The 24,610-nt window shown below is 38.1% G+C and overlaps 1 protein-coding gene across 5 annotated transcripts; it reads left to right on the top strand.

Annotated features, from left to right (window-relative positions):
• Positions 1–453: 453 nt before the first annotated feature.
• On the top strand, positions 454–24,349 carry TRA2B (transformer 2 beta homolog). 5 transcript variants are annotated; one of them, XM_054713809.1, is made up of 12 exons: positions 456–671; positions 6,395–6,666; positions 7,677–7,743; positions 11,576–11,709; positions 12,670–12,832; positions 16,557–16,676; positions 16,940–17,128; positions 18,942–19,057; positions 20,210–20,293; positions 21,524–21,583; positions 22,500–22,573; positions 23,933–24,349. In XM_054713809.1, exons 3-12 carry the CDS (start codon positions 7,723–7,725, stop codon positions 23,941–23,943), a joined length of 972 nt encoding a protein of 323 aa, XP_054569784.1. In that variant the 5' UTR covers positions 456–671; positions 6,395–6,666; positions 7,677–7,722; the 3' UTR covers positions 23,944–24,349. The 5 variants fall into 5 exon arrangements, with proteins under 5 accessions (XP_027989787.1, XP_054569784.1, XP_027989783.1 ...); XM_028133982.2 differs by having other exon boundaries at positions 7,677–7,806; XM_028133986.2 differs by lacking the exon at positions 16,557–16,676 and having other exon boundaries at positions 454–671; positions 7,677–7,806.
• Positions 24,350–24,610: the final 261 nt, after the last annotated feature.

The following is a 24,610-nucleotide window of genomic DNA, read 5'->3' as shown; positions in this document are numbered from 1 at the left end:
TGGACGTTTACTTAACAAAGAGAGATCTACAACTAAGGCTAAATAAATGCAAAATAAAGAACCCAGTACATGGATATCTGCCCAAAAGAAGGCACAAACATAGAGAGGAATAAAGCAGAAAAAAGAAATGAAAGATAGGAGAAACGGTGGGTATCTTCTCCCCTCCCCCTCCTTCCTCTGCCTGTGACGATTTCCCTGTCAAGTTCCACAAAGGAGTCGGGCGTTACCGGGTGGCATCACTGCAGGTCGTGGAGAAAACAACGGAGGCCAACCGGCAGGCGTACTTTCCCGCCTCGCTGAGACAGGGAAGGGGGTGGGGCCCCACGAAAGGCGTCGCTTACGTCATATCCGGTTCGAGTCGCGCCTTTGCGGGGAAGGGACTCGAGCGCCGAGGGGCGGGGCCAACAAAGCGCGCGTTTTGAGAGGGGGCGGAGCCGGATTAAAGACGCTGCGTCACATCCGCGAGACTTAGAGCCCGTGTGGCAGCGGTGCGGAGCGGTTGGGTTCTCAGCGGCGTGGAAACTTGTGGGCGCTGACAGGCTGCGGCCGAACCTCTGTGAAGAAGGTGCAGGAGGTTGGCAGCTTCGGTTGAAGCACATCGAGCCGAGCGGCGGAGGCAGCGGCAGCTGGGAGTCATGAGCGACAGCGGCGAGCAGAACTACGGCGAGCGGGTACGTAGAGGTGCTACAGGGGGGCGGCTGTGTGGTCCCAGCTTCTTGCATCTCTCTCCAGGCCCGCCGGCCTCGGACAGGGAGGTGGGCGATTTCGGCTCCGAAGTCAGGCCGGGAGGAGAGGAGTCGGATTGAAAAAGCGTTTGTGAATAGAGTTTTTTATTCGTGAAGAAGTCCAGAGAGGCAGGTTTATGTGGCCTCGGACCCGAGTCGGCGGTTTTTTCTGTTACAAGGGGGGATTAAAATGGCCGCTGCGTCCCCTCGGTGTTGGGGGAGGGGTGCAGTCTCTGATTTCGCCGTTGCTCTCCTGCGAGGCCTTGCCGCCGCCATCTTGGGCTGGCGGGCTGGGCGCGCTGCCAGAGGCACAAAATGGCGGCAGAGCCGCGAGTCCACGCGGGCCGGCCCCGCGCCTCACAGGGCTACTTGGGTTAGAAAAAGAAAAGCACGTTCTTTGGGGACTTTCACCCGTTGTTTGGATTAAGAAAGGATCGTCTTATGAAGCACTCCCTCCCCCCCCCCCAAAGGATGGAACTTAGTGTGTTCTTGGGGTTTCTTTTAGGATGGGGAGAACTAACCTGAGGTAGACGACATTCTCGGCCCGTTAATTTGAGGAGATGGCGCGCGGGCTTTGTGTTAGGCCTAAATGGAGTGCTTTTATTTGATACCGAAAGGGCTTTCAAACCAAAACTCGTTATCAGAGTATACCAATAAAAGAGACCACGAGGTCTCTTAACGTTTTCCTATTTTGTGGAGTATTTTTCCATGGGATTGTGTACGACAAATTGGCGGGCAACGACGATTTATGGCGCCGTTACTTCCTTTGTTTCGAGGCATTCTAATTCTGTGGGCCACTTGTACCTGTTCTTTTTGTTGTTCTTTTTTTAAGTCTCCACCTCCCGGGTGGAGTTCGGGGCGGGTTGATTAGATTTCAGGAATAAAACAGTGCCCAGGGTTTAAACCGCACGTTATAAAGGTTGGTGGCGGGGTGTAGGCTCTAATGACGATGCAACAATGCAAGGCTTGCCCCAGAGTCTTGCATGTTTGGAGATTAAGGAGAATTTGCTAGAAGAGTCGTAAAAAGCACCATAGAACTTGATTTTTTAACTTGATAGAAATAAGGTGGGTGTTTTTATAGTCTGTTACTTGTTAAGATTTCTTTCCCCCTTTTTAGTAGAGCCACCTTAAAATAAGTCTTTGTCAGGTAAATCTACTCAAGTATCTTAGCAAACGTGTGTAAAAACAGATTGGAGGTGGTTTAAAAATATCTTAGCTCCTGGCACATTAGTGAACTTTACCGTGTAACATTGAAGCCAAATCTGATTTGGTTTGAACTAATCGGGTCTCCCTTATATATTTAGGTGAATGTTTCGTAGGGTAAGAAAGTTTGTGAAGATTGTGACTTCTAGTTTCTACTAGTTGAATATACTTTGGAAACCAGTCATTGGCATTTGGACTGGAAGGCAAATTATAATTTTTAGTACTCAGTGATAAAACAATTACTGGGTACTTTTGCACTGTTTAGGGACTACAAAATGACTGGTTTCTGACTAGCTTAGTTCAATATTCCTGGAAGAGTTACTCGGATCGTGAGCCTTGTGGAGATGAAAATTTGCCTAAAAGAAAATAAGTGTGTTTTACATAAGAGAAACAGTTGTGGTTAGGTCCAGGTTTGAGACAGCTTAAGAGGTGTCATTAATTAGAATTTTTTTTGAAGCGGGCATATTTTCTTCAATACATCCTAGTGTTTTCCATAATGCTATTACATAGAATAGGTATTCACTAAATTATTATGGAAAGAGAAAGATATAAAATAACTTGAAGCTACATATTAGAAGAAAAAAAATTTCTTACTCAGGAGTCATGACTTTCCCTGGAAGACATTTCTAAACTTGAAGTTGTGGGATACTTCCATTTTATTTGGTTTGGTGTTTTGTATGTTTGCTTTCCAATTGGTGGTTGGAACCTGGAGTTGTTAAAATAGACCTAAAACATGTGTTTGGACTCCCAAAGAATGCTTGGCAAACCATAAAGGTCAGTGGAACAGTTAAATTACCATAAAAAGGGCTGGGGAGGTAGAACAGTCAGGTCTGATTAGCAAAAAACTTGCTTTTGAACGTGCCTGAAAGCAGTGAAAAAGTTGCTTTCAGGGCAGTAATCTGGGACATACCTGTATCCTCTTTGTGGAACCTGAAAAATTACTTTTCATTTCACTCTAGGCTCTCAAACATTCCAAACTGATAATGTAAATAAATCCCTCAGACAAATCTCAATTCCGCTTCATTTATATAAATCTCTAATCCACTCTCTCACAAACCCCAAAGTAACTCCAGAAATTTTTTGCCCCAATCCTTTAGACATTGGAAGTTGTTCCTCTTCTAAATAGAAATGTTGTGTGTATGCAGTAATAAATTATCCTCTTAAAACTGATTTAGTTTGCCTTCCCTTGTCTTGTTTTAAATGTTTATGTTGGGTGTGTTCTTGAATATTTGTGGTTCATGTCGCACTTTCAAGGCAGAATCTACCTTTTACCTTTACCAGTGATTTTTGTGTCAAAGTTGATTACAAGAAATGTGTCTCTAATTAGAGTTGAGGTCCCTGATCTGGCCAAACCTATGCAAAAGTAAAAAAAAATTTATGGTCTCCAAATTAAAGTATCCTCCAGAATTTCCAAAACTTGCCTGCAAACTTTTTTTTTTTTTCTGCAAAGGGGCTGACATCTTTGCCATAAGAGGCACTCAGTTATGTCACTTTTGGTAGAATATTGGCTATTTTTGTAGACATATTTGTAATATAGGTACTTTATCTTTAATCTTAGCTTTCTTTAGACATGAATAGTGTCTGGATAGCATCACATCAAGCTGCCCTTCAGATTCTGCATGGTTTTCTGTTTAATCTGTAATTCTTTGTGTATTCTTTGCTTTTAGCCCCAAATTCTAATTTTTATAATTGAAACATCTCAAGCAAATTCTTTTCTAGAAGATTGTAGGCATTTCACCAACTTCCTTTAATTAAAGGATTGAATTTATAGAGTGGGAGGAAATAGTTTGTTTCATAGTGATTAGGTATGAGTCTCTTGAAAAAAACCAGGTTAGCTAAGAATATTTTAGTATTGTGGATAGTGTCTGAAACTAGAAAGTGACATTGTGAAACTGAAATTCCAAGTGATAAGGTAAGTAATACTGGTGGGCGGGGGGATGGAGAGGAATTCAGATGGTGAGAGATAAATTACATGGAATTCCCCTTGTACATCCAATTTCCATTTATGGCTGATAAACCCCAAACCTAAGTGATTAATATTTTTATAGTTGACTTGCCCAAGAGTACCGAACTACAATTGTCTGTATCTTTTGCACCTTAGCACTGTGTCATTTGTTGATCCGTTTTTATACATAAAATGTATTACCTCACAGTGTATAGTGATGGGGGTTTAGGAAATTTAAGTGTTTTACCAAGGTTAGTTTTGGGTGGTATGAGCCACATCGAATTAGGTATTGTATTGTCAGTTTTGTTTTTAAGCTGCAAGCCGGAAAAGTTCTTCACTACAGCGAATTAGTCTTGAAGTTACCCCAAATCTTTGCTTTGAATTGGGTTTTGGGAGTTATTTTCAGATTGTAACTTAACAACATGGATGGTCTAATATGATAGCTTGAGGTGAGGTCCATCTTTTGCATTGATTTTTGTGCTTAGGTATTAGATGGAGAATAGGTAGTCTTCTGAAAGTCAAAAGGCATACTTAAACTTGCTTTTGCTGGAAAGTACTGAATGTTTTATGAATGTAAATTTTAGAGTACTGTTTTTGCAAGAGATCTCTCAAAAGCATGGGCTGAAAACTGATGGAGGTATGTCAGATAGTGGGTTGGGTTTTTGTTGTTTTTTGGGGGGTTTTTTGTTTGTTTGTTCAGAGTATATTCTCAGTTTGAGTATTTTTCTATCTACCCAATCTTCTGGTAGAGAGGCTGCAAAAAAAAAGATTAAATAGTCCTTATAGTGATATTAGAATTGACCATAATGTCAGGATTGACTTGCTCCCTCCCAATTTTTAAAATATTAACCTTGCAATCAGCCTAATGAGTTTGCACGTTTTTAATGTTACATGTATTCCACTTGTAACCTCTAGAATCGTTTTAACAGAAAAATTGTTGACAGGATGGGACAAGTTTCTGCTTATTTCTGAGTAGGCTCTCTTCACCAAGTAATTAGCTCAATAGTTGGTCTTCTGGTTTTATAAAGTGGCCACTTGGTAGCTAAGTTGAAATAAACCTCTTATTTACATTATTTAGTAGTGAATTTTGTAGTTCAAATACAAAAGAAGAGGAAAGGTTGGGAAGGAGTAATAACAGCAGGAAGGCGTCCACATTGAAAAGTTGTGATATCTAGAGCTTTGGCCTCCATTCCAGTATCTTCTGCATCCAAGTCCTGTGTTTGTACATACTCTTTAGAGGAGCCCTAGGAGGAAACCTGCTTGGGCATTCTGATTCCACGATTACATTTGTGCTACTAGCAAACAGTTCCCATTACATTTTAGTGATGGATACTAAAATAAAACTAATGACTGTTACTCCCTTAAATAAAAACCCATTTACAATTTTTCCTGGGTTAAGTAAACAATAATTGACGTTTTAAAACGATATAGAAATTACGCTTACTTTCTTAGAAAAGACAGCACTTCCACAAATAACCATGGCGGTCTTTATGCCCAGATAGATATAAAGACTTTTTTTTTTTTTAAGCTTTATATTTCCCAGAAAGAAAATAAAACTAGGAGAGGAAATTGTTGACAGTGAAACAGAAGACATAAGATGAAATGCAGGAAAACTAGGGTGTTTTATGAGGACAGTATTTTGTTTAGGGTGTTGAACAGGCACTAGTATATTGGTGTTAAATATTTTTAGTAACTTGAAGAGGTGAGCTATACTATTCCCCATATTGCCACCTTTAAAAAAATAAAATTTCTCCTTTGGACTGCAGAAGATTTTAATAATTGTTCATTTGCGGGGGGAGTCTACAACAGTATTTGAAAATACCAATGTTGCACTCTTAATTTGTTCTGCTTTCCTTCATAGCTACTTGAATGTAGTAGTTGGCTGGCTTGGTTTTATTTCTAAATTTAGTAATTGGACCATTCAGAATATAAAAACTTTCTAGAGCAGTTTTCTAGGGGTAGGTTGAACACTTAAATATAGTCTAAATTTTTCAGATTCCCTGACATTGTCTTTCTATAGAGCTCTTTAGACCTACGGTACAAAAATGTGTGACATTAAATACATTTCTTGACCTTATAAAACAAGTCACAATTTGTAAATCTCCTACCCTGAGCCCTGTCATCATTGTATAAATGAATTGTTCATGCTTTCCTTTCTTGCACTTTTGTATTTACGTGTCACTTTTTGACTGGAGTTGTGCTTTTGACACTTAACCTATTTTCTATTGATGGATAAAATAAGAAGTGTGAAATATAATAGTTCTTAAAATGTTAGATGAACAGTAAATGTTCAGTAGCGCACTTCACATTCAACTTAAGCATGACAAATGAGATTGATTACCATAAATATTTTAGAACCAGCAGGAGACTATAGTTTCAGGTTTTTGAGCTGCATATTCTAGGTGTTTTTAATTAGTTTTTTAATCCAAAACAAGGGATTTTTTTTTCTAGTTTCAGTTTTGGCACTGGATTTTATCCTGGAGTTTTAAAATATTCTTCATCCTGTTCTTTTTCTATTAAGGTTAATGTTGAAGAAGGAAAATGCGGAAGTCGTCATTTGACAAGTTTTATAAATGAGTATTTGAAGCTCAGGAATAAGTGAAGCTGAAATTTGAAAAAATTAAAGAATGCATGCTAATTATCAGACCAGAAGTCCCACTTGTAGAATATTGAGCAATTTGTGTGAAGTGGGGAAGATGAAAGAAGTCAGAATTTGAAACGGAAGAATGAAGAAAAGAAATAAAAATGAAGTTAAGATAAGAAGTAATCTGGAATCAGAAAGCACTACGCTAAGTAATTACTAGTCTGTTTATGTGTCCCTGTATATTTTGCTAAACATGCATGCATTATTTGTTTAATAGAAGAAAATATATACAGGGTAAAGAAGTGCCTTCCAGGGGGAACGTTTAAATTAGGTAATTCTAATTTTAACTTCTTAGTCAAATTATATTGAAATGCGACTTAAAAAAAATAACCCTTTGTAGTCAAATACCAGGCAGGATTGAGCTTTCCAGCATGGGTAACAGTTGGCTTCATGTTGTTTCCTCTAGATTTTTTCGTCTAACTGCCTCTCCTAGGGACATGAATAAGTACCTCCTGAGTTGGAACTGGTCTCTGCCACCCCCCTGGACTTTTACTATGCACTGACCCCTATCTTAAGTACTAAGCAAATATACAGGGTGGGGCAAAAGTAGGTTTACAGTTTTGAGTATGCAAAAGTTTGTATTGTTTTTTTCCATAGGAACAGCTGTAAACCTACTTCCCCCTTCCCCCATATAATAGGATGTTGTCATAATTTTCCTAAAGAATGTCAGGAGAGTGGTTATAGAACCAAGCCCTCAAAATCCAAGCAAAGCATTGAACAGGATACTTTTTGGCATTTATGAAAACATGAATTTGTTTATAGATGGCAATAGTGGAAAGCTATGACCACTTAGGTCCTAACTTTAAGATGCATGTGTGCTAAATTCACAAGGATGATTCTTAATTCTTTTCTGTTTAATGCTTATTCCAGCTGAATGACAAGGGTTACTGCTAAAAATACCATGGCTTCCCTTAGAGAATAAGGTGGGTCACACATAAAAGTGAACAGGGTATCTAACTCAAAATGGCAGTAGTAGCAGGTGCTTCATTCCAAAATCAGCTTTATTTCTTTTTCTCATTTTCTGCTATTAACACTTAGCTATTATAATGATGTAAGAGGTATGGGTTTATAAAGTAGCTTTTTTCTGGTTCTCCACTCCCACCACTTATGGGAGAATAAATCTAAAAGTTCTGTCATTTTCCTTTATGTTTTGTTGTAGCTGAATAGAAGAGTCAGATGATTGTAATGATGTTGCCTTCAGTTGGATGGAACAAGTACACATCAAAGTAATATTAAGTGATAGCCAGCCAACAGCTGTCTCCTATTTCTACCCTATTGGAGAAGCCAAGGTTATCAACTTCTCCTTTCTGACCTGAAAAACCCAAAAACAACTTTTCCTCTCACCTGAAAGCTATATAACTATTAACCAATCTTACTCCAGTAAATTGAATTACAACTTCAAAAAAACTTTCCTCAGAATTGTCGGATCTACTGCTTATGGAAAAAGTGGCTTAAGTTGCATTTCTAAAGGGATCCCATTTTCTGAGGTGTTAGGGCCTACCATCAATGTGAAATTGGCCTTTTTTTTTTATATAGTATTTCTATTTCTGTATCTTGCAAGGAGAAGAAAATTATTTCCATTTATAGGAGACAGTTTCCAGCATTTGCCTTGCCCCATTACTGCTTTGTAAAAAAAAAAAAAAATTCTGCCTACAAACTAATATTAAATTCAAAATGTAACTGCATCCTGAATTACTTACAAATAGAGAGTTGAGGTGAAAGTGATGTGAATGGATATTTCTATTCAAGCCCCTGGATTCTTTTATTAGGAGACTGAAAGGTTCTTGAGGTCCAAAAGAGAAAAAAATTAGTCCTGAGTGGCGGGGGGGGGCACTTTAGGGTTTGATTAAATGGCCCAAGGTAGATAAAAGGCAAAAATAAACATAGATGTTAGACCCTCTCACCCATTAGGGTATATCGCTTACCCTTGGGGGTAAAGGGGCAGGCCTCTTGTCCTGGGCAGTGAGGGAGGGGTGCAGATGAAGCAGAGATAGCACAAAGTTCCAGGAAGGTGCCTTTGTGGAGAAAACAAAAAAGGTAGGATGCATAACACTTCAGAGGTTGGCTAAGTCAGTGAAACTTAACTAGCATCATAAACATGTATGGTGCTTTTAGGAAATGAAGATATCCAACTCTAGACAATAGTTAAAATCAGCTCCAGATAGGGGACTTGTGTTTTTAAATGCATCTAGGCCTACAAGACCCAGTTTTAAATCTAATTACTGCATCCAGTCTTTTAAATAATACCGGAGAAACCTAGCAATTGGATGGCTATTCCCACTTCTGTCACCTTGCCAAGATTTTCTTAGCTACTGCCTTCTCAGAATAGGAAGATGAGAATAAGGTGTTTTGCTGTAAGGCTGACTTTTTTTCCTGGTCTGTTTCCTGTAGGTTGTATGTTACTATGTGACATCCAATTCATGATTGAATTCTTCAAGATGTTTTCAGGGAATTTTTGTCTTTGTTTTAACTATGTTCATCTTAGTTCATGATTCTTCTCCTTGAGGTTCAGATGTCCAGAGTAGTGCTGCTTTTGGTAGGATTTAATGTTGACACCTGTTGTTTGTCAGCTGAGAGTAGACTTGAAATTTTCCTTGTGTAGAGGGTTTTCCCAGCTGGTTTTACAGATTTTCCTGTGGATTAAGTTTTAAAGTTAACTGTATGCTTTTTAGATTTGGCTAATAATTTAATTTTAGATCTCATTTCTTCTAGACAGGCTAAATTTCCATGCATGTGTTTCCAAAACCAGCTCATGGCCAACATAACTATAAAGGGGTTTAACTTTTTTAAGGATGGATATTCCTGGTGAGAACAGTTGGTGCAGGCATTGTTTAGATGTTAAACTAACCAATTATCAGTATAGAAAGGGAAATTTTTGCATTCTGGTGTTCCTCCTTTCCTGGTTAAAGAAATAATTGCCCACAAAATATATATGCCAGGTAGTTTCAGAGGCTGCGTGAATTCTTAAAATTCTTCATCTGTTAGAATTTAATGGGGGAGGTCTCAATATGGCTTAGAAGGCTGTTCTATTTAGTAAAGCAAGAGGCTTTTTAAAGAAGGGGAATCTTGACCCTCTCTGCTCATGTCCCTATGCTGACTGGTTTCAATTAACTGCATAACTTCGTTGGTAATCTTTTTTAACTCTTACTGTGAAGCACCCATATTCTGCTCCCTTCCAGAGCAAGTTTTCTTCTTTGGTTCCCATTAAAGGTTATAATTGTTCCATGATATAATCATTCTGGTAGTGAAGTAAACAAATGCGTTTAGTAACTTTTGGGTCTTTATTGCTATCTTCTCTTCTAGATTAGATTTTGCCTGTGGTAGAAACTAAGCCCCCATTTTTGAAAATTACTTTGTCCAAAAATACCATCTATTTCTTTGACTCAATTATCACTCCTGGAGGGAAGGAGTGGAAAGTTTCGCATTTCGTGTCACATCATACCATGTTTTACGATGACTTCGAAATGTTGTTGGCAAAGTTTCTAAAGTTGTTATGGCCTAGAAACCAGAACTGATTTTACAGGCTGAGTTAACTCTTTTCTTCCCTATTCTAATCTTCAATTTTTAATTTGTCTCGTCATTGTATATAAATTTTTTTTCTCTGGGTGTCATAGGAAGGATCCTCCAAATTTTCTCTATTGTGCTGTAAATCTATAACATAGTCTAAAATGTTTGAGGCTGTAATTTAAAAATAGTTCTGTTCTTTTTTTTTTTTTTTTTTTTTTTTTTCAAGAATAGCCAGGATATTCTAAAGGTCTACCACACAGGGAGGTCTCTAACTTTTATCCAGCAGCTTCAACATCCATTCTTCCCTCCACAGTAATGTTGGTTCCTTTTGAATCAGGCCATTTTTATTCTATCTTGGGTGGAAAAACTCACTGAACTTTACTTAATGCCTTTTAATTTGCCTAACATTTGGTAACCTGAAATAAAGGTTGTCTTGTTTGATGATGCCTTAGCTATCAGTAATGTAAGAGTGGATGTTCTCTTTATCCAGTTTTCTGTTTCTTCGTCAGGCAGAATGTTTCTCTGGTTCCATTATTACTTATGTATGTATGCCTTTTCTGCTGATTACTTGGCCATTGGTAAACTGCTGGTTATCCTATTCATTCTATTGTTAGTTTTGTTCTGAGAGAGATCTTCCTTTTTGTGCCACTTACCTACTGGCTAGTCCCAGTTTTGATTGGGAAAGCTATGGGTATGTAGACTTTGGTTTTACATATAATTCCTAGATTCCCTTTCTAAGCCTAGGTTAGAAGCTCCTAATTTAATCTGGTTTTAATAGGTACGTTAGATAGCTTTTCTAACTTTCCGTTTGCCCTGGCTCATCTCCATTTAACTGAGGAAGCAGTAGTTCTCTGGCACCCTCTCTACTCTTACCTTTGCACAATTCACTACCTTTCTGCTGTAGCTCCATCTGGTTTCTTTGTTTCTGGGTCTTCCAAGGCCGCCTACCATGATTAGATGGAACAGGGTCTTAACTGTCTGGTGTCCTTCAAGCTGGTCCTTGCTTTCCACTAGGCTTCTACATTTCTCTAGGACTTGAAAAAGGTTGTCCTTCTCTCTTTTCCCACTGAATAACAATTTGAAAAGTTAAGGTCTTAATAAAAAATCAAAAGCATTTTAAAAGTAAGTTTTTTATGAGTTTTATAGGGTTTTGTTTTTATTGATGGTAACTTGATTGGAATAGGTATAATGGATAGAAGTCATAGTTATTATTAATAAGGTTGTTTCTCACCCTAATCTTTATGGAGTAACATTCCCTAAACACAGTCCTTGGACAATCCCTCAGCTGCTTGGCTTTGACCCCCCCTTTCTGAAGAAAGTGGGTCAGTTAACTTATCCCTGCTCCAAAAAGGTGGAAGTTCAAGTTAATCAACTTAATGTCAATTGGAGCAATGCAACTGTTATACTGGGTATATTCAGTTCCTGCCCTTACTTATATTTTCTTACCTTGGAAGGGGATTGCTTTCCCTCACCATTTATTTCACAGCAGCTTATTTGTTTTTAAAGTTGCCCAGAAAGTATACAAATTAAACTTTTGACATCTACGTGTAGGAATCCCGTTCTGCTTCCAGAAGTGGAAGTGCTCATGGATCTGGGAAATCTGCAAGGCATACCCCTGCAAGGTCTCGCTCCAAGGAAGATTCCAGACGTTCCAGATCAAAGTCCAGGTCCAGATCTGAATCTAGGTAAGAAAGGTTGTTGCTCTTAGCTTTGAAATTGGTGTGAACTTTGATAGGATTAGATTATTTGTTGGCCTGTATAATAGTAGAAATTAAGTTAATCATAAGTTCTAGAAGACCGAAGACTGTTTAATCCTTAAAAGCCTGGGCTTTAGAGTTAGGCCTCAAATCTTACCTGTTTATTTTTTTCTGGTTTGGGCAGATTAACCTCACCTTAGCTTCCTTATATAAAGGCAAGTTAGTAATAGTACCAGTTCTTCAGAATTGAGTTTAAGTAAACTACTTACTGCAAATATACTGCAGAACATTGGTTTTCAATAACTGCAATTTTTGATTAATAGGTGTAGGGTAGTAGTATATTGAATGTATGTATAAAGCAAAAGTAATACCACATGTACTTTTCTTTTAATGTTGGTCAAAAGTATGCCATACATCCTAGTTTGACCAGGACAGCCCCATTATATGCCTGTTATGAAGCATCATTAACCCCGTACCTTTTCTCTCTTACAATGTGTCCATCCTGATTTAGATGACTATTCATATCATCACTCTATGTATGAATGGTTGCTTTTAAAACACAGCAGAGGAAGCTACTATGATGGTGATTTTATCTTAAGTGAATGGTGGGCATAATGGGTGAAGCAGAAAAATGGGTGGTATTCTGAGAGGGAAACAGATTAAGCTAGTATGAATGCATGTTTCCTGATTTTCAAAAGATAATGTGTTTACTTTTATTTTTTTTAATAAGAAAGGTTGGAAGAGAACTAGTGGTTTTGGAACTCTTAACAGTTGCATTGATTATTGGTACAGAAAAAAAGTATCAATCCCACCCATTTGGTATCATGCTAGTATGTATATGTCTGGATGGTGTTCTGTCTTCTGGAGTTTAACTCTAGAGTATTTAAAAAAATGAAAGCCATATTTTGTCAGCTATTTAGTCATGACCTTTAAGCCTTTGTTTTGCAGGTCTAGATCCAGAAGAAGTTCTCGAAGGCATTATACAAGATCACGATCTCGGTCTCGCTCCCATAGACGATCCCGTAGCAGGTCTTACAGTCGAGATTATCGGAGGCGTCATAGCCACAGTCATTCTCCCATGTCTACTCGCAGACGTCATGTCGGGAATCGGGTATGATGAAAAATATTCTGTGTTTTTGAAGCAGTAGACTGTCTAAAACCACTTAATTTAATAGTCCTATCTCTTTTTGAAATTAGAACTGATTTTGACATTGGAGCATTAGCAGAGATTACCTTTTTGAGGCTTCCTAGTGTTTTGAAATAATCTCTTTTTAAAAGATATCTCCCAGCCTGGTAATTTAGTTGGGTTTGAGTGTCTTCCCAATATGCCAAGGTAGTGAGTTCAATCCCCAATCAGGACAAATAATAAGAATCAACTAATGAGTGCATACAAAAAGTGGATCAAATCTGTTCCCCTCCTCCTCTGCTGCCCCCTTTTAAAAATTAAATAAAAGGTGTCTCCCATGTAAGGTGGTCTACATTTGGACTATCAATCATATTTAAGTTAGCGCATTGTCACATTTATAATTCAGCCCATCAAATAAAATCTCCATGTGCATTACTGTTATAATATTAGTACATTAGATCATATAGCATCTATGTATCTGTTCCATACTTAATGTTACTTAAGTTTTCTGGGTTGGTTATTAATACCTTTTACACAATGCTTTCCCATTGAATTGTAAGCAAGTTTCTTTCAGGTAGCAAGGCTTTTTCTTGTCTTTCATGAGAGGTTCCAAATGAGATGGCATTTAATGTATATAGTGTGATTTCATTATATAAACCAAATGGTTTTGTAGGGTGTGTTTTTGTTTCTTTGGTGTGTGTTCTTTTTTTTTTTTTTTTTATTTAATCTTTATTGTTCAGATTATTACAATTGTTGCTCCTTTTACCCCCCATAGCTCCCCTCCACCCGGTTCCCACTCCACCCTCTGCCTTTACCTCCCCCCCCAACTGTCCTCATTCATAGGTGTACGATTTTTGTCCAGTCTCTTCCCGTACTCCCCACACCCCTTTCCCCCTGAGAATTATTAATCCCCTCCCATTCTATGCGCTTGATTCTATTATATTCACCAGTTTATTCTGTTCCTCAGATTTTTAGTTCACTTGATTTTTAGGTTCACTTGTTGATAGATATGTATTTGTTGTTCATAATTTTTATCTTTACCTTTTTCTTCTTCTTCCTCTTCTTAAAGAATACCTTTCATCAGCATTTCATATAATACTGGTTTGGTGGTGATGAACTCCTTTAGCTTGTTCTTATCTGTGAAGCTCTTTATCTGACCTTCAATTCTGAATGATAGCTTTGCTGGGTAGAGTAATCTTGGTTGTAGGTTCTTGCTATTCATCACTTTGAATATTTCTTGCCACTCTCGTCTGGCCTGCATAGTTTCTGTTGAGAAATCAGCTGACAGTCGAATGGGTGCTCCCTTGTAGGTAATTAACAGTTTTTCTCTTGCTGCTTTTAATATTCTCTCTTTGTCTTTTGCTCTTGGCATTTTAATTATGATGTGTCTTGGTGTGGTCCTCTTTGGATTCCTTTTGTTTGGGGCTCTGTGCACTTCCTGGACTTGTAAGTCTTATTTCTTTCACCAGGTGGGGGAAGTTTTCAGTCATTATTTCTTCAAATAGGTTTTCAGTATCTTGCTCTCTCTCTTCTGGCACCCCCATAATTTGGATGTTGGTACACTTGAAGTTGTCCCAGAGGCTTCTTACACCATCTTCAACTTTTTGGATTCTTTTTTCTTTTCCGGCTGAGTGTTGTTTCTTTGTATTTCGAATCTTTGACTTGATTCTTGCGTTCGTCTAGTCTCTGTGTAATATTCTTTATTTCAGTCAGTGTATGTTTAATTTCTAGTTGGTCCTTTTTCATATCTGTGAGGGTCTTGTTAAATTTATCGGCCTTTTCTAGGAAATTCTTGAAAAACCTTTTAACCATGGTTTTGAACTCTGTATCCAGTCGTTTGTTTTCCTCCATTTCTTTCGTTTGTGATCTGTTTCCTTGTCTCCTCATTTTTGCTGATTCCCTGAGTTGGTAGGGTGGCTTTGTGTGCTAGGTGTCCAATGGGTCGGCCTCCCAGTTACCTGAGGTGGACACTCTTGGTGCACCCCCTTGTAGACTGTGTGCACAACCTTGTTGTAGTTAAGTCTTGATTGTTGTTGGTGTCACTGGGAGGAATTGACCTCCAGGTCAATTGGCTGTGAGGACCCACTGTGTCTATAATGGAAGAATTGCTGTGCTGGAGACACGCTTATTGGGCAGGACTTGTTTCAGTGGGGCTTTGGTGCTCACTGAGTCAGTCTGCTTCTTGAATGTGTCCCTTATGAGAGTAGTTGAAATCTGGTGTGGTCTCACAGACCACTAGATACACTAGCTTCTGGATCTCTAATGGGGTGCAGGTCAGCTACTGTCTGAGGCCACCCAGCAGGAGCTACAGCTGGAACTACAGTTTTCTCCTCTTTGCTTGGTGTTTGGAGGTTTTGGAGCTGTCTGACCAGAGCTGCAGTTTGTTAGGTTAAGCTGCGATAGGGCAGACCATTTATATGCAAAAGTCACTGCATGGAGCTTGGATGGGTTTGTAGATTGGGCTGGGCGGGGTCTCAGGGAGTCACTAAGCTGGGGCATGGCAAACATTGATGGTTGCCAGTCAGCCGTTTCCGCGTTTCCAAGTCCCCGCTTCCCGCGCCCCAGCGCAGTAAACAATGATTGCTGGGCACACCTCTGCAAGAAAGTCACCCTCACTTTCCGACCCGATGGCCGACAGTCCGGCGTCTCCCCAGAAACTGGATTTCAGAGTAATCGGGAGCTTGTCTCCTTTCGGGTTGAAAAAAAAGCAGCACATCCAATCGCCCGCCACCAGCCCGATTTCGCACGCTTCCGTACCTCAGTTCTTCAGCGCTTGTGCACGTCTCAGTGCTCTTTTCTCTTTGCTTCTAGTTGTAGAACTTCCACTCAGCCAGCTTTCCTGTGGTTCTGGGTGATAGACATTTTGTCTTTTAGTTGTAGTTTTGAAATTGTTGTGCGAGACAGCTGTTTACCTATGCCGCCATCTTGGTTTCTCCTCCTGTGTGTTTGTTTTGAGAGTGGAATGGAATTTAGTGTAAATAAGTGAAAACTTTGGGTAAATTCATTATGGCAACTGGAATGTCATTAAGATGTGGTTCACTTTTCTTTATTATAATGATTGCAAGCTAGCTGTTTAATATCTGTTAACAGTTTAGTGCACATCTTTGACTTCATTTGTGTGTGTGTGTGTGTGTGTGTGTGAATAGTTTATGTTTCTAAAAATAGGATCAAGCCTAGCATGCCATATATTTTAATTTGGCATTTTTAGTTTATCATTTATTTCTCTGGCTGGTAGAGACAACGCTGTTCTGATTGTGTGTACATATTATGAATGTGTGAACTTACTACTTTTTAGAGAGGAAGGGAGAAGAACAGAGATAGAAACATTGATGAGAGGGGGCATTGATTGGCTGCCTCCTGCATGCCCCCTACTGGGGATTGAGCCTGTAATCTAGGCATGTACCCTGATTGGTGACCTCTTGGTTCCTGGGTCGACACTCAACCACTGAGCCACACAAGCCAGGCTATGTGAACATTTCTTAAAATAAATTCCTAGAAAGTGAATCACTCAAATTGCCCTCCAATATCCCCCCCCCCCCCCCCAGAGTTAGTTTGTTTGTTTTTTAATAGTATGTGACCCTCTACTTAATTCTAAGATTAAAATTGCTCCTGTTGTAATCCTTTCTGACCATTTGTTTGTTTGTTTTAGCTAATCCTCATCTGGGGATATCTTTTCCATTGATTTTTGTTTTGTTTCTTTGTTTTATAGAGAGGGTGGAAGGGAGGGGGAGAGACAGAGGGAGAAAAACATCGATGTGAGAGAGACACATCCACTGGTTGCCTCCCGCACACGCCTCGACCGGTGCCGGTGATCAAGCCTGCAACGGAGGTACGTGCCCTTGACCGGAATCTTAACGGTCTGTGGGTCGATGCTCTTACCACTGAGCCAAACCGGCCAGTGCCTTTCTGCCCATTCTTAAACATGCTTGCAGCACTTGCTGTAACACATTCATTTTTAAAGTGTTTGTTTAGTCTGTTTATCTACTTTTATTCGTAGTGACACTTTTGGCTAATTTGTGTATGGTGTTCCCTTTTTATTTGATTTATGGCAAAGTTTTTAAAAAAGTTTAAAATCTACTTTTCTATTTTTAGGCAAATCCTGATCCCAACTGTTGTCTTGGAGTATTTGGATTGAGCTTGTACACTACAGAAAGAGATCTAAGAGAAGTATTCTCTAAATATGGCCCCATTGCTGATGTGTCTATCGTATATGACCAACAATCTAGACGTTCAAGAGGATTTGCCTTTGTATACTTTGAAAATGTAGATGATGCCAAGGAAGTAAGTAAAAGCCTGCCTGTACTTACTAGCAGCCCTATTGTAAACTCCCAAGTATTTGAGGAAGGACAACTTTTGTTTTAATATTGTAAATAGGATGTGTAAATGTAGCTTGAGTTACAGGAAATGCAATCTTCTGGGAATAGATTGAAGTCAGTAATACTTAGAACTTTTTCAACCTTTTATTATGGAAAAATTCAAATACATACAGAATAATAAAAAATTTGACAGGGCAATTGGTTACATTATGCCCCACTTCAGTATACTTAGCTTCTGGCCTGCTATACCTCCAACTCAGTCACCCAGCATCACCACCACATTATTTTGAAGTAAATCCTAAGGGCAGCACTTCATACATGACTGGTTCCAGATAATGATATATATACTAAGTATAGTTATCTAAAATATAAGAAGGTTAATACTCCTTAGAATATTTCATCAGTGTTTACATTGAGCCATTTTCTACAATGAAGAACATTTAAAATGGATAGTTGTGACTCAAAAAGGAACTGGTTTCATATTTAAATGTTAATTGACTTTCAGGCAGAATGGTGGAAGTAAAAAAAATTAGTATGTTAACTAAAAGTGAACATTTACATCGTGAATATGGGCCATATTTTAAGAATTTGGACTTTATTTGATACGGATAATAGCTGGAGTCATCTCCAAGGGATGGTATAAGGTATAGAAAAGCTGGGGAAACTGAACAATCTGAGGTCAATATTGAGATTGGGAATTCAGCTCTAGGTAAAATTATATAGTTATTTATGAAAACTACATTTATTTTTGAAAAACCATTCTGCTAAAGGAAGAATGGAAACCTAAATGCAAGTAATTAGGATAGACTACAATTTAAGATATTTAAAGGGACTTCTTAAGGTGTCATTCTGCTTCATTTTAGTCATTCATGACCAAAGATATAAATAGGGTTTTTCCCATGGTTACTAGTAGCATAGGCCTTATTTCCCTAATTTTCTACTACAGTACCACAGCTTTCTGAAGAATAGCATACTGATATTTTGTATCTGAATCAGTAGTGCCCGAAACTATCTTCTGAGGGCTTAAACTTTCGAACAAAAAAGTAGCATAATTGGAATTGGACATTAAAATCTACTTATGGAAAGGGTGTTCTTTAAATGGTGAACAAAGAGCTAAGTCTTTGGACTAGGGTTTTTTTGTATTTTTTTGCTTTAAAGTTTCATTGCTGTATATTCTAGATGAAGGAGCTATATGTAGCTGTTTTCATTCAGCTTTTTGCTTCCATAGCAGGAATCCATCAACTTTTCTGCTAAAAACAACTAAATACTTGAGGCCTTGTGAGCCATTTAGGGGAATACCAGTCACAACTTTTCAGTGCTGTCATTGTAATGCAAAAGCAGCAAATAGACACTCTGTAAATTAATGGCTGGGACTTAAAACATTTGTGGCCATTCAAATTTGAATTTCGTATACACTTACGAAATCTTATTCCCAGCCATTTCAAATCATACCTAATGGTTTGTTGAATATGTATTGCTTTAGAGCTAGAAGCACTGTTAAGTTTGTTGTTAAATAGAACAATTCAATTACCTCATTTAAATTGACCTTTGTGGCTTTTTTTGATAAACTTTTCTCCTGAGTTTTATGACTACCTTTTAAAAATTCAATAGGAGAAATAACCTAAAGTTGTGGGCCATGATGTTTTACCAACATTGAAATAAATTAATGCATCTAGCTGAAACATCCCGTCAGACTTTATTTTTTCACTACTGGATAGTTTGTGACTGTCCAGGATGTATATAACAACTTCATGTATGTATGTATGTATGTATTTTAGGCAAAAGAGCGTGCCAATGGAATGGAACTTGATGGACGTAGAATCAGAGTTGATTTCTCTATAACAAAAAGACCACATACCCCAACACCAGGAATTTATATGGGGAGACCTACCTAGTAAGTTTATTTTCAAGATAGAAATTTTATTGATTTAATTTGTTCACTTCCTCCATGTGCTCAGGGAAATCTTTGGCATTTCATCTAATCTTGCCATGGTATAAATAATTTTCCCTTTTTTTCTTAACTAGCTAAAACTATATTTGGTAATATTTATTCTGTGGAAACATTCTGATTGTGACACAAAATCTGACACCATTACATAGATCCCATCCCACTTTATCATAAAGAAATGCCATATATTCGGCTTTGCTTGGGTAATTAAATGTTTCTGATTTGGATTATTTTCCCCAGAATGGAAACTTAACCATTATACTTAAAATCAAGTTTGTGTAAATCATACTGAAGTGCCTTCTTTAGTTTTTTTGTTTCCTTAAGCAGAGTGGAAAACATGGGCTGAACTAATAAGATAGTTCTCATTTGTCGTCATTCTTATCTGTGTGGGTATTAACTAACAGAAAGCTCTAATTTGGAGTCATTTTTTTTTAAAACTTTTAAATACAAAGCTCTTAGGTAAGGTAGAGAATTGTACCATAATTGCCATGTTCTAATAGGCTTAACTCCCAGTCTCAAAACTGCGTTCTCCTTATGATTTTATTTTTTCTTGAGTGAAAATGTGGAATTGACAAATTGGCTAAAGTTGAAAGCATGTTAGTAGAATATATGTGCCCCCCCCCCCTTTTTAAGAACACATTTCTTTTTTTCAATTATTTGTTTCAGAGGAAGGAAGAGGGAAAGATAGAAACATCAATGGTTCTCTCGTCATTGATATTTCTATCTCCCTCTCCCTTTCTCTTTAAAATCAATAAAAAATATATTTTAAAATATATATTTATGTACATTGTTAAGGGGGGGCATTGTTTATCCACTATGTGAGAATTTAAATGAGAGTAATACTCATTTCCCAGTTAATTCATTAACAGGCCTATGAATTTTTGCCTAGAAGAGGATAGAGATTATACTTGAAGCAATTTCCCAGTCATGTCCTATAGAGTTTGGCTGTGTCGGTTGTTAATCTTAAGAACCAAATGAGCATGGCATTCCTCTGCTGCTGTTAATAAATATTTAAACAGTTTTTAACAGCAAAAAGTCATGTCTAGAAAGATAGGGAAGGCTACTTGATATTTTATAAAGATTTAATACTCTTCACAGTGGCAGCTCACGCCGTCGTGATTACTACGACAGAGGATACGATCGAGGCTATGATGATCGGGACTACTATAGCAGATCATACAGGTAAGTTAACCATAATGTGAGTTTCAAGATGCCAAAGACATGAAGGAAGCAACAACTTCTGAATCTCAGTTGCAACCCTCCTAATTTTAAGAGAAAGTTTATGTAAAAAGTTACAGAGGTAGTAGAAGGGCCCTTGGGGCTTAGGAGAGAAAAAAAGCAGAGGTAACATGCCTGGGGGAAGAGGGAAACAGGAAAGGTGGGGGTGTAGGTTCCCTGGAAGGGAGAGTGCGCCTCAGTTGCAACATAACTTAAAGCAGTATTATGCCTTTTGTCGCCTTTAATAAAAGCATTACTTTTTATGCCAAGATATCGAGAGCTAGTTTTTAAACCAGATTTTTAGGTTTTGTCTCTTTAAATTAATCTGTATACTTTGAGCATGGCGGAAACAATTACAGACTATACTTCAGTTTTTCGTTTTAGTATTGTTTTAAAGCAAAATAAGCTGTGCTTTGAAAGTTAACGCTTTATAAAGCAGGGTTGTGGGGGGCGGGGGTTTGTACATCTAACATATCACGCACTAAAAGGCAGGTAAAGCTGATTCTTGAAAGGGTCCATATAAGTATATAAGAAAAATAGTATTAATTTGTTCATTACCAAACTTCAAATTTTTATGGGGTTGGTAGGGTTATGCCTATCATACTTGAAAAACAAGAGGTCTTTTCGAGAATACTTCCAAAGATCAAAGTAAAGTTCCCTTTATTTTAGCAGCAGAAATAATAGAGACCCTGCCTTACTTGTCAGAATGTAAATTGTGTAATGTCACAGTAGTAATCTGTGATACCTTATCTTGATGTTGTATAGATATCTTCTTTTAAAAAACTATTTGGTAATGTTTTATGAAATTGACAGTTATTGGTGTCTAAATATCTATGGAAGTGAGGCCATAGTGTGCTTCTGACATTCTCCAGCATCTTACTTTGGACAACATTTTATTTAGAGTATTTTTGCATTAAATGGCACTTGAGGGATTGCTTTATGGATGAGGATATTAAAGTGGTAGATTTGATCTTTATTTTCATTAATTTGAGCATTTACTTACATTCTTTGTTGTAATGATACTTGTTTTAGCCACCAGAACTCTGTGCCATTTTATAAAAAGAGTGGCAAAAGTAGCTCTTTATCATTTTACTTACAAGAATCTAACTTTCACATCTTACATGTTTGTTTTACTTCATGAATTGAAAATTCTTTCAAAAACTCATAAAAATTAATGAATTTCTGCCTTTACAGAGGAGGTGGTGGAGGTGGAGGAGGATGGAGAGCTGCTCAAGACAGGGATCAGATTTACAGGTATGCCAGGAGAGGGTTATAAATCTGTACAAGAGTAGAAACTGCTCACATGAAGACTCCATTACTAGTCTTCTGGTAAATTATGTGGCATCGCACAAGATTGGATTGCATGAAGTTCATAAAATGTTGTAACTGACCCCAAGTGATGTGGCCATAGCTTTGTGCGTTTGCAGAAATTGGTTAAGCTTTTACTCAGTGGTATCATTTTGGTACTTGAATAAGATTATGGTATAAGGTCATTGATTAGGACCCATAATATTTTTAGTATCTATTCCTGATAGCTATTCTCTTGTGCTACATTTTCTTTGTTGGCTATTGAACACTTAACCCTATCAGACCGCTGTACCGATTTTTTGGTAATTTCCGAATCTGCCACTATACCATTGTACCTAATTTTTGGTACTTTGCCTAGACCTATTTTCTACAATCCAAGTTCCATCTTATTCTAACCACTTGTTTGCATGTAACTAACATTTTTCTATATCATGTTGATTTTTTCTCTTTAATGCTCAGGAGCCCAGGTATAGGGGACAGTTAGGTTCAGGGCCTCAGGTCTGGTAGGTTTAAGTCCGTCTTAACAAATTGAAATCACTTGGTGGATACACTAGTGAAATTTATTTTGGGTGTAGTTCATGAGGGCGTGCTTGGAATTAGTGGGAAAACCTTTTTTCTCATATTTTACTTAGTAGAATTTAAAATGGGTTAGTACATTATCAATGGATGAAACAGCAAGGAGTATTTGACTTCTGGTAGTAGTGGGTGATCAGACCTTGAAATCCCATGACTAATTCAAAGTTTTTGAAGGTTGATGGTAGCCTTCTAGTTTTAGAAACTGATAGAGGGACTGTGCGTAATTATGTCTTTTCATCTAATTGTGATCTCTGGAATCTTAAATGGTCTTGACATTTGTTTACAGAAGGCGGTCACCTTCTCCTTACTATAGTCGTGGAGGATATAGATCACGTTCCAGATCTCGATCGTATTCACCTCGTAAGTTTTTGACTTGATATTATTTAGTTTATATATTGTAATAGTATGGCGTGCCTTACTTAATTTGCCAAACCATAGCAGAGTAACTTTCTTTTGCAGAAAAGGGGTTCATTCAAGTAGTGTTTTTTAATATATTTTTATTGATTTTTCTTTATTTTTTTTTTATCATTATTTTTTAAATATATTTTATTGATTTTTTACAGAGATGAAGGGAGAGGGAGAGAGAGTTAGAAATATCTGCCTCCTGCACATTCCCTACTGGGGATGTGCCTGAACCAAAGTACATGCCCTTGACTGGAATCGAACCTGTGACCTTTCAGTCCACAGGCCAACACTCTATCCACTGAGCCAAACTGGTTAGGGCCGTTCAAGTAGTTTTATTATATACTAGAGGCCCAACAAAAAATTTGTGCAAGACTAGGCCTTCCTTCCCCTGGCTTCCGGCACTGGCTTCCCTTGCAGCCCTGGCTTCCTCTGGAAGGACGTCCAGTCTAATTAGCACATTACACTTTTATTATAGACTAGAGGCCCGGTGCACAAAAATCATGCAAAGGGGTGAGGGGAGGGGTCCCTCAGCCCGGCCTGCACCCTCTTTAATTTGGGACGGGTCAGGCCTAAACTGGCAGTCAGGCATCCCTCTTGCAATCTGGGACTACTGGCTCCTAACTACTTTGCCTGCCGGCCTGATCACCCCTAACTGCCCTCCCCTGCTGGCCTGGTCACCCCTAACCGCGCATGGCCGCAAGATGTCTGGTCTAATTAGCATATTACTCTCTTATTCGTATAGATAGTCCCGCAAACTTTATGTATAGGGTTCCAGATGGTATGAAAACAACCCTTGGAACCTAGTTTCTAATTAAAAGAGTAAATATAGCTTTAGCTTGTTTGCCTTGGTGGATAGAGCATCAGCCTGTGGGCTGAAGGGTCCTGGGCTCAATTCTGGTCAAGGGCACATGCTCGGGTTGCGGTCTCAGTCCCTAGTAGGGGCATGCAGGAGGTAGCCAATCAATGATTCATCATTGATGTGCCTATTTCTCCCTTTCCCTTCCTCTTAAGTAACGGTGTGTGTGTAGGTAGGTAGTGTCACCATTTTTAGCACGAGTGCTTGTAATTTTTGCACAGCTAGGGAACATCTTTGTGACTTAACCTTAGCTCAGGTTGGTAATTCCCAATTGTTTCACATTGGTTCTCTCATTTCTAGAGTGACTCTTGTGTGAAAGTCCTGTATTTTCACAGAAGAGAATCTGGTACATAGGGATTTCTGAATGACAGATAATTCTAAAATTCTCAGTAAAATATACTTGCTAATCAGTTCTCAGTATTAATGCCCTTTTTTTTTCTCTCTCTCTTCAATTCCAGGTCGCTATTAAAGCATGAAATGGAAGGCTTTCTGAAATCTACCTTAGAGTTTGGATATTGTTTGTGGACAATATTTTTTATTGTCTCCTGTTTAAAAAGTGAACAGTGCCTAGTGAAGTTAGGTGACTTTTACACCTTTTATGATGACTACTTTTGGTGGAGTTGAAATGCTGTTCTCATTCTGCATTTGTGTAGTTCGGTGCTTTGTTCCAAGTTAAGTGTTTTCAGAAAAGTATGTTTTGCATGTATTTTTTTACAGTCTAAATTTTGACTGCTGAGAAGTTTTTATTGTACAAAACTTCATTTAAAGGGTTTTTCTACTGAATCCAGGGTGTATTCTGAAGATCGAAGCCTGTGTAAAATGCTACCAAATGGCAAAAAGCAACAATAAAGTTTGATTTTTACTTTTCTTTCTAACATCAGTGCTTAGCAGAATTGTTCAGACTAGGTTGTCAGTAAATATGAAGACAAAAATGTTCATTTTCCTTTAGTCCATGGAACCTACCATACTTAATATACCTGCAACTAAATATTAAAAATTATGCTCTGTAACTCAGTACTGCTAGTATTAGAACTAATGATCTTTCAATACAGCAAATGCTTAATGCTTATATTAATGTGAATTTGTCAGCCTTTATGTAATCTGTATTATATAGCAGGGAAAGAGTGGCACAGTGT

The sequence above is a fragment of the Eptesicus fuscus genome, chromosome 3 (assembly GCF_027574615.1).
Source record: "Eptesicus fuscus isolate TK198812 chromosome 3, DD_ASM_mEF_20220401, whole genome shotgun sequence".
Taxonomy (NCBI): domain Eukaryota; kingdom Metazoa; phylum Chordata; class Mammalia; order Chiroptera; family Vespertilionidae; genus Eptesicus; species Eptesicus fuscus.
Note: the sequence above shows the minus strand (reverse complement) of the source record. Positions and strands in the feature narration are given on the sequence as shown.